Source organism: Aulonocara sp. 'chitande type north' Nkhata Bay, linkage group LG6, assembly GCF_057382095.1.
Source record: "Aulonocara sp. 'chitande type north' Nkhata Bay isolate Kocher_YH1m ecotype deep benthic linkage group LG6, A_spYH_male_GT1.1, whole genome shotgun sequence".
In the NCBI taxonomy this organism is placed as follows: domain Eukaryota; kingdom Metazoa; phylum Chordata; class Actinopteri; order Cichliformes; family Cichlidae; genus Aulonocara; species Aulonocara sp. 'chitande type north' Nkhata Bay.
In genome coordinates, this window is record NC_141349.1 from 21261732 (window position 1) to 21272053 (window position 10322).

The window sequence follows — 10322 nt, forward strand, 5'->3', positions numbered from 1 at the left end:
TTTTCACTGTAACCTTACACTGTAGCAGGAAGTGGTACCCGAATCAGTGTATTTTTAATCCTTTGGTCTAATGTTTAGGTTGTCTCAGGGTGGTTGTTGAACCAATTTAGTGTTGTTACTGCACTGAAGTGCCTTTTAACTGAGTATGTGCCAATAGTTACTACAGAAAACTAGAGTGATAAGTATTAGTAGGAACGTTTTGGTTTTACCTGAGGATTATGCACTTGCAGACACATTTAAAATCCTTTTCTCTTTAACTCTACTGATATTTAACACAAAAACTATTGTGCTGCACACATTACAGCAAAGTGAGTGTTGACTGATGATTGTGCAAACATATTTTTTCTTGTGGAAGGAAACTCCGCCCTTCATTCCAGTTTGCTGCACATGAATACGTTTTCCACTTTTGTATCCCCCATAGATGGACCAACAACTTGAAGCCCACCAAACTCCTGAAATCAGTGAACAAATATCACCACACCATTTAAACTTTTTTTTTTACATAATATAATTATTAACGGAGGCAAAACAACTTAACTGTATTTACCACTACCCACTTTGATTTCATGACCATGCTCACAGAGCCATTGTTTAGTTATTATTCTGGCTCATTAACAAAAATAACAGATTTTTATTTTCCTATAAACAGTCCAACAAGGATACAATTCTATGTAGAGGCACATTACACTGGTGGTTACGGTGGCCCTGAGAGGCCAAACGGACTGCAACTAAAGAAAACACCAGCAATATGAAAACCGCTGCAAAAGCACACAAAACACAACGGAAATGGAAAAAAAATAAAATAGAAATAGGAAAAAACTGATTTCCAAAAGCACAAGAGAAGTGTTTCGGGGGAGACAATAACCGACGGACCAGTTGCAGGAACCAAAATATGCTAAGCATTGCGCTGTGAGACATTTAAAAGTGGAGGATCTAGGCACCTCACTGACCATGTGGGTGCCTGTGAACAGTGACCTGAGAATCATTCAAGCATAAAAATCACTCAAAGGATGAACCAGTGTTGTATCTACACTGTGGCGGGCGTGGTCGGTGGTGCCGCAGCAGGGAAGGCGGACACTCCCACTAAACTGAGTAAATAAAAAGGGGCAAGTTCTGACAGAACAGTTATTCTAAGAAACTTCCTCGTCTCATTTACAAAGGTAAGAGATATTTTCACAGGATTTCAGTCAGAAATTGTGGGTCAAAAAAGGCATTTAGATAATGTCTTCAAATTCTTTTAATTGTGATGTCACAATTTTAACTGCTTACATTTCCAAATCAGTGCTAAGAGTGATTATAATTCTCCCCCTACCAGGATTTGAAAAATGGTGCAGTATAAAGTGACCGTATTCACTGGTGATCGCCTTAATTCCACTACTCTCAACAATGTCTTCATTAAGCTGGTGGGCACAGATGGGGAGAGTGATCGCAAGTGGCTCATGGGCTTGAAAGGGGCTACATCCTTCGTCAGAGGAGCTGTAAGTCTGGGATGGCCACCTCCATGATTTTTTCAGGTTCCCTATATGACATTATACATGCAAACTTTTAGGGAAATAAGGGAATTATTAACTGTGATTTATGTAAAGTTGAAATCTATCACCATGAAGATGGTCAAAGCAAACAGTTCACTTCATGGACCACAGTAAATTATAAGAGGAATTGTATGCTCGAGTGTTACAGCTCAGCACAAACTGCTATGTCATTTCTTTAGGTATCAAAGTTTAAGGTGTCCTGCTCCACTTCCCTTGGAAATCTTGTGCTGATAGAGTTAGACAAACAGTCTCTCCCACTGTTCCCAGAAGTTGATTGGTTTTGTGCCAAGGTGGAAGTGAAATCCCCTGAAGGAGACATCTACAGCTTTCCCGTCTACCGCTGGATTGCTGATAGCAAGGTGCACCGCTTCAAAGATGGAAAAGGTTTGGGAAACTGTGCTCATCTTAAATCTTGTTCAAACCATTGCAGATGTAAAACAAAGTTTGTAATGAGGCTGAAGCAGTTTCCTAATACAGTATATACCATATTTACAAGAACAACTTGAAACCATTTTTTCTTAATTAGCTCTGAGAGTCTTTGAAGACAACCATCATCTTGGCAGGTACAGTCGGCAGCAAGAGATTCAGCAGCGAGAGGAAGACTATCGGTGAGAATTCAGAGCTTATACATATTTTGGCCTTACAGCTCCTGAAACTAGAATACAAATGCTGTCCAGTTATAGCTGAATATCCTAATACTAATGATATTTAACCTTAAAATTAAGCATTACAATATATTGTTTGTCTGCTGGGATTAATTAAAAAATGCATTGTAAACTATATTATTCATATATTATGTTTTGTGAATTGAAACTGCAATTTCTTTTTCTCAGCTGGGATGCATATGCAGAGGGAATACCTCACTCCTTGAAGGCACAAAACCCAATTTTTCTGCCATCAGAGGTTCAGTTCTCCTTCACCAAAACTACAGAGTTTGTCTACACTGCTTCCACAGGGTGAAGTTCTTTTTTTTCTCTTTACCTATCAAAACTATAACTATGTTAAATATAATAAAGAAACAAGATGAATGTGCTCTTCTGTTTCAGACTGACTGAGCTGAAGCTGAAGGGACTGGATAACCGTAAGGAGAAGTGGGATAATATTGACAGCATCAATCGAGTGTTTTGCTGCAAAAAGACTGAAATATCAGGTAACTAACATCATAGTTGGAGTATCGAGTACTTATACTTTGTGCATAATAATATGTACTTAACTGTTACCTTTGAAGTATTACTATATCAGTATACATAGTCGATTTTCCTGAATAATAAGAACATTATACAGTCTGTTCTGCAAAAACATATATATTATATATGTTTATAGCTATTGATTGATGTTTAAAACTGAGAATATAAAGTCTCATTTTATCTTATGACAGGTGATCTAACAAGTAGAATATGGTTTCAATATCTAATAAAGCTCACTAGAGAGAGCTTATGACTTTTTATACATTTCACATAATCAAGACTCTCAGACACTGAACTTCTGACACAAAGTTAGAAATGTAGCAAAATTTGTAGGCTAGTTTAAAAAAGGAACATATTCTTTTTCTTTTTCTTTTTTTTTTTGCAGAATATGTTCAGGAACACTGGAAAGAAGATGCTTTCTTTGGCTACCAGTTTCTAAATGGTGTCAACCCCATTTTGATCCAGTGTTGTACAACCCTGCCCAGTAACTTCCCTGTCACTGATGACATGGTCTTTCCCCGCAGTCGTTGCGACCTTGCAGATGAAATGAAGGTGACTGTAGAAAGACACAAAAAAAGGAGAAAGAAATGTTTCTTAAATCAGCTACTTGGTCATTGCAATAAATGCACTTACACATTCACTGAATATACACACTGCTGAAATAACCTGAACTTTCAAACAGAAAGGGAACATATTCCTGTGTGACTACAAGCTTCTGGATGGAGTGAAAGCAAACACCATCAATGGGAAGAAGCAGTACTTGATGGCTCCTCTCGTCCTGCTCCACAAAGATCCTGATAATAAACTAATGCCGATTGCTATTCAGGTAATTCAGTTCAGATGAGCTTTATTTACATAGCAAAATATATATATTTTCTATGGTAAATATGAGAGGAAAATCCCAATAATCAGGCAATTCTTTGTGAGCAAGCACTTTGGCAACTGGAAAGGAAAACTCCCTTTTTAACAGGAAGAAACCTCTGTCAGAAGCCACCTCCCACGACAAGTTGGGAGTGAGGGGAGAGGGAGAAGGACAAAAGACATGCTGTAGAAGAAAGACGGATATTAAAAATAACTAATAATTTGACTTATCACTTGACCCTGTCCTTGTATAGCTGAAGCAGACTCCATCAGATGACAATCCGATCTTTCTTCCTACTGATTCTGAGTACGACTGGTTGATCGCCAAGATTTTTGTAAGAAGTGCAGATTTCAATCACCATCAGCTCAATGCTCACCTTCTGCGCACGCACTTGCTGGCTGAGGTTTTTGCAGTGTCACTGCTGCGCAACGTGCCCATGGTGCATCCTCTGTACAAGGTAACTGACGTTTGCTGAAACTCAGTGTTTTGGTTTGTAAATAATTTTAAATAACGTTGAAAGCATTTGAGTTTATCAATGTGTCCACAAAGGACATTTGATTGTGCAACAGCGTATCTCAGCATAATAAATGCCAAAGTTTTGCCCCAATCTAGCACTAACAGAGTTCCCTCTTTCCCTCAGCTCCTCAAACTTCACACACGCTACACTCTGCAGATCAACTTCTTAGCTCGACGCCTTCTCATTTCTGAGATTGGCGCTTTCACTCAGGTATGCAAAGAACAGCACACTCACTAGACCTTTACCTAAATAACTGTTTCTTTTTCAGTGTCATGTACAACATTTGTCTCTAACTGTGAGCTACCCATTCTCTAGTTTGCATCATCAGGTGGAGAGGGCATGTTTACAATCCTGAAGAGGTCAGTGTCCTCAATGACCTACAGCTCCCTCTGTATGCCAGATAACATTGCTGAACGTGGCCTAGAAGCTGTGCCAAACTTCTACTACAGGGATGATGGCCTAAAGGTTTGGGATATCATCCACAGGTATGGTAGTTTTGCCCTCTTAATGACGCCACCAAGCTGCTGCAGTTCTGTTATAACAATAATATTTTATTATTTGTTAGTTTATTATTTTTATTTTATTTATGTCATTTTACAATTCTGTTTTCCATCCATCCATCGTCTTCCGCTTATCGGGGGCCGGGTCGCGGGGGCAGCATCCTAAGCAGAGAAGCCCAGACCTCCCTCTCCCCAGCTACCTCCTCCAGCTTGTCTGGGGGAACACCAAGGTGTTCCCAGGCCAGCCAAGAGATATAATCTCTCCTGCGTGTCTTGGGTCTGCCCCTGGGCCTCCTCCCGGATTCTGGGAGTTGGCCCAGGACCGGGAACATTATTTTTTCAATTTGGTTTCCCAATAAAAGATCATTGAAAAAATGAACACAAAATTAACACACAAGAAAGAGATGAAAACAGGCGCTGTTGGAATGCTACTAAGCAAGTAACCCCAGTGGAAGGGTTACGTGACTAGGATGAGGGACCTATGGAATCTTCGATACCCAGCATCCAGATTGATGGCGAAACAACTTGGGGAATGTTTTCCAACATTCAGAAGATGGAACTGCTCAGACAGCTAGAGATTGACGAGGTACAACACAAATGCTACGGCAAGGGGAAGCTAGGATGACAGGTCAAGGGGGAGATATCATCACCTCCACCTGAGATTGGGTGGGGGCCCCAAGTGCGATGGAAGAAGGATCATTGAGCACGAGAGGAACTGACCTGAGAGATAAGATCATGGCAAAGCTGGAAACCTGGATCCTTCATGGCTGGTTACTAAGACTATGTGAAGTACCCTCAGAAGATCTACTAGATCAGGGGTGTCGAACCCCAGGCCTCAAGGACCGGTGTCCTGCAGGTTTTATATGTGTCCTTGATCCATCACAGCTGATTTAAATGGATAAATTACCTCCTCAAAATGTCTTGAAGTTCTCCAGAGGTCTGGTTATGAACTAATCATTCGATTCACATGCGTGATATCTAAAACCTGTAGGACACCTGCCCTCGAGGCCTGGAGTTTGACACCCGTATACTAGATGATGTGAATGCTGCACTATGGACAAGACTGAGACTAACCAGCTGATCTACACCACGGCAACAGTGATCAGTGAGATACTTCGCTACAAGTTCAACAGCCACAAGGAGCAGTGCCCTACATGGAGAAGGAGAATAGAGGCCAAGATAAGGGTAGCACGGAGGGAGGTTAGCCAACTATCGGAGCTGCAGAAAGGTGCAATGAAAAAGGTGCTACGGCCAAGCAAAGACTCATAGCCTTGGCAAACTTGAAGAGGTACACCAAAGAGATAGAAAGCAGGAGAATAAACCAGCTGTTCTCCACAGAACCAGCCATGGTGTACTCTTAATGGCAGGGGAACAATATGAGAATAGCAGCACCAAGGCTGGAAACAGAGCAATAGTGGAAGAGCATATGGGAGAAGAACCCAACCCATGGCATCAATGCTCAGTGGCTAGTGGATCTAAGAGCAGACCACAGCAATCTCCGTGAACAGAGTCATTCAAGAAAGGGTCTCCAGTATGAAGAGTTGGACAGCACCAGGCCCTGACTTGATTCACGCCTACTGGCTGAAGAAGCTGACTGCAGTCCACGAGTGTCTGACAGCACAAATGAACCAGCTTCTAGTCGATGAGAGACACTGAAAATGGAAATACCAGAAGAGCAAAACACCAGCTACTGGTAGACAAAGCAGTCGCTTAAAACTGCAAGACTAGGCTGACCAACCTGTGCACTGCCTGGATTGGTTACAAAAGGCCTATGACTCAATGCCCCACACCACTTCCTGTGGGGCATTCCTCTATCTGCTGGTGGAATGTACCACAGGCAGATAGAGGAAGTGGCTGACATCCAGAAATCCTACCAGTGACTGGACAAAGCTGGAGTGAAAGACAACACAGAGACACTAATCTTGGCAGCACAGGAACAAGCTCCATAGAGGCTGGGGTCTATCACATCAGGCAAGACCCCAGTTGCATGCTGTGTAAAAATGCCCCTGAGATAATCCAGCACATAAGAGTAGACTGCAAGATGCTAGCAGGCAGGGGCATGGAGCGCCATAATCAAGTGGCCGGTGCGGAGTATGGCCTGGAAGTCCCGAGGTCAAAATAGGAGGCGCCGCGTAGGATGGTTGAGTGATCAAGCTAAGCAAGTACCACAGGAAGTTCTGTGGTTCCTGTAGGCACTCAGATGAGACATTAGTATATTAAGTTCAGCTTTAAGTACAGACTAATGTTAAACATTGTTCAATTTTTTAAATTAAAGTTTCTCAGAAGGTGTTAGTACTTCTCTTAAAATGAAAGGTGTGTCTAATACTTACAGATATCTACCATCCCTAAGTAAAATGAATGAAATAAATAATGAAAGCATATTTCATCCAATTTCTCAAAGGTTTGTGCAGGGAATGCTCGGCTACTACTACAAGAGTGACAGTGAAGTCCAGCAGGACTCTGAACTTCAGAAGTGGATTTTGGACATTTTTGAACATGGTTTCTTTTCTCAAGCAGAAACAGGTTGGCTTCAAAGAAATGTTCAGTTCTTATCATGATAAAGTTGATTGATCCTTAGTACTGAGATGTTACATCACTGATGATGTGTCCAGGGGCACCAGAAGGTGTATCATAAACAGTATATATAATTATAATCCAAACATAAATCCAATCTTTGTTTGTTCACCTCAATGCAATTGATGCTGGGGGGGTTTTCTGCTCAACAGGAATTCCTCAGACATTTACTTGTGTGACTGAGTTGGTCAAGTTTGTCACCATGGTGATCTTCACTTGCTCAGCCCAGCATGCAGCCGTGAACTCTGGACAGGTGAGTCCTTGTATAAACAGTTTCACTTTTTTTTTTTTTAAACAACAGTGCATGAACATCTGAGAACCTAGGAGACCTTTGGGAGAGCAATGATGATCCATCTCATTTAGGATTCTAGCTGCTCAACAGTCCTGGGTCTTTATCCTGTTCTTCATTTCATGATGTATCAAATGTTTTCAACTGGTGAATGGTCTAGTCTGCAGCAAGGCAAGTTCAGCATCCAGACTCTTCCATAATGAAACTATGATGTGATAGGTGCAATATGGGGTTCAGCACTGTCTTGCTGAAATATGTAAGTCCTTCTCTGAAAAAGATGTCATCTGGATGAGAGCATGTGTTGCTCTAAAACCAAACTGTATTTATGTATATTTACATCTGAGAAACTCTGGCTCTCTAACATACTCTGTTTATACCCAGTCATGGTACTGACAAGCTGCAGTTGTTGAGGCATTTCTTCCAAAATCAGTGAAGTTAAACTAAACTGGTCATGCAAAGAGAAAATGTGAATAATTATATAAATAGTACCATAAAACTACAGGTACTATATCACCAATATAAAAAAAAGAAAGAAAGAAGGAATTATACATTAAACGCCATTATTACACCATCATTTTACTTTTTAATCAGTTATCTTTTACTTCTTGATCAAATGCAGTATGACTATGGTGGCTGGATGCCCAACACTCCCATCTCCCTGCAACTCCCGCCACCGACCACAAAGGGGACGACAAGCGAGGCCACAATGTTGGCGACCTTCCCTGACGTCAATGTAACAGTTCAGGGCATGGCCACCGTGTGGTTACTCAGCAAGCAGTCCAGTGACTTTGTAAGCAGCAAAGATTTCATTAAGAATGACAGGAATTATGTCTGAATTTAATTTTTGTAAACACATTACAACTGTATACAATCATTCCAAGAGCCTATTTTGAATAAAAACAAATAATTGTTTTAATTGAATTTTGTTGAAGAAAACTTAAATGTATCATTGTTCTCATCAGGTCCCTCTTGGCCAGTACCCGGAGGAGCATTTCATTGAGGAAATTCCTCGCAAAATACTAAAGGATTTTCAGATGGAGCTTGAAGATTTAAGTTTAGTTATTAAAGCCAGAAACAAGCGTTTAGAAGTGCCATACACCTACATGGATCCGGCAGAGTTAGAAAACAGTGTGGCCATTTGAATATTAGAAGACTCAGCTGTGAGACAAAATTCAGTTCCCTCTTCAAACAACAGCAGGGAAAGACCTCTAAGTTCTGACTTTTACTGATGAAATAGAACAAAGAACTTACTACTTATAATCACTATATACTAAACTGTAATTTTTTTCATCTGTGTTAAAATGTGATTCTTTTTTTGCATTACAATCTTGAATCATCTGATTTGAAATGAAAAATGTTTGATTTTTGGGGGTGTCTGTTTTGAGACAGTTGATCTCCTGATCATGATGTATTTTCTTCTTAGAAAACATTTACTGCATTTCATTGTTTATATTTTCATTATTTTAATGTTTCAATTTTCTTGAGCTAAACCCAAACAGCTTTTTGATGAGTTAGACAACATGAACACCCTAAACTTCGCCTGAGACTGCTACTTCATCTCGGCCACCAATGTGCACTTGGTTTCTTTGTTTCTTTGCTGAAACCTGATTGTATTTTAGCATCATATTCTAAATTATCAGTTCTCTAAAGCCTCATTTAATGCATGGCACAGATTAAACACACATGGCTCACAGACATTAACAAGATGGGTCTGCATTATCCACATTAGCCTGCTTATACTGTTGACATGTGTAGCATATTTATTTAACACTGCAAAATAGAGTGATGTTTACATAGGCCACTGTATTTTGTGTAGATACCATCTCAGTGGCAAAAATGTGATTATATTCAATTCAGTTCAATTTATATAGCACCAAATCTCAACAACAGTCATCTCAATTCAGAATGTGATAATATCAATTTCCTTTACACTCACTGGGCACATTATTAGGTACACCTTGCTAGCACAAAGCTAGAACAAAGTGTTGGAAATATTCTTCAGTTGCTGCAGATTTGTCAGCTACACATCCATGATGTGAATCAAAGCTTATCTACTGGGTTGAGATCTTATGACTTTGACCATTTAAGTACAGCTCATTGTCATCTCAAGAAACCTGTTTGAGATGAAGTGAGTTTTGTGATATGAAACATTATCCTACTGCCCACATAGCAGACAGGTCTGGCCGGGATCTGGTGTCAAACCAGCACTGCTGGCTGACTTCTGATGGAAGCAGCCATCAGAAGATGGGTACACTGTGATAATTAAGGGACTGACATGGTCTGCAACAATACTCAGGTAGGTCGCTGTGTTTAAACAAGGCTCAATTGGTACCAAGGAGCAGACCAACGTCTGACAAGAAAATATCTTCCCATACCATTATAGTCACTGATACAAAGCTGTATGGATCTATGCTTTTATGTTGTTTGCACCATCTAAATACTGGAGCAGAGAAACCAAAACCAGGCAGTGTTTTTCCAATCTCCTATTGTCCAGTTGAGTGAGCTCATGTCAAATATGGCCCCATTTTCCTGTCTTGACAGGAATGACACCTGGTGTGGCCTATCTGCTTCAAGATTAGACATGACTCATTACAAGTGTTGCTTGTAATGAGTCCTAACTCGAATTATTTGTAGTAGTCTGGCATTTTCCCTCTGATTTCTAATACTCTGCCTGGCACCAACAACCATGCCAAGTCTAAAGTTTAAGGCTACGTCCACACGTACACGGGTATTTTGAAAACTGAGATTTTCCGTTTTCGTTTTAAAAAATAATCCCGTCCACACGTAAACGCAGAAATGAAGGAAAACGCTGCTAGGAACATGCCAAAGCAACAGGTGGCGATATATTCCTAACCATGTAG

General features: G+C 40.5%; 1 protein-coding gene across 1 annotated transcript; it reads left to right on the forward strand.

The window, feature by feature from the left end:
* The first annotated feature begins 1129 nt into the window (after positions 1–1129).
* On the forward strand, positions 1130–9154 carry LOC147327705 (hydroperoxide isomerase ALOXE3-like). The gene is made up of 15 exons (XM_086295556.1): positions 1130–1160; positions 1316–1478; positions 1712–1916; positions 2059–2140; positions 2366–2488; positions 2579–2682; positions 3105–3271; positions 3402–3545; positions 3835–4038; positions 4222–4308; positions 4414–4583; positions 7000–7121; positions 7325–7425; positions 8081–8251; positions 8424–9154. The coding sequence occupies exons 2-15, from the start codon at positions 1326–1328 to the stop codon at positions 8601–8603; spliced, it is 2013 nt and encodes a 670-aa protein (XP_086151682.1). The 5' UTR covers positions 1130–1160; positions 1316–1325; the 3' UTR covers positions 8604–9154.
* Positions 9155–10322: the final 1168 nt, after the last annotated feature.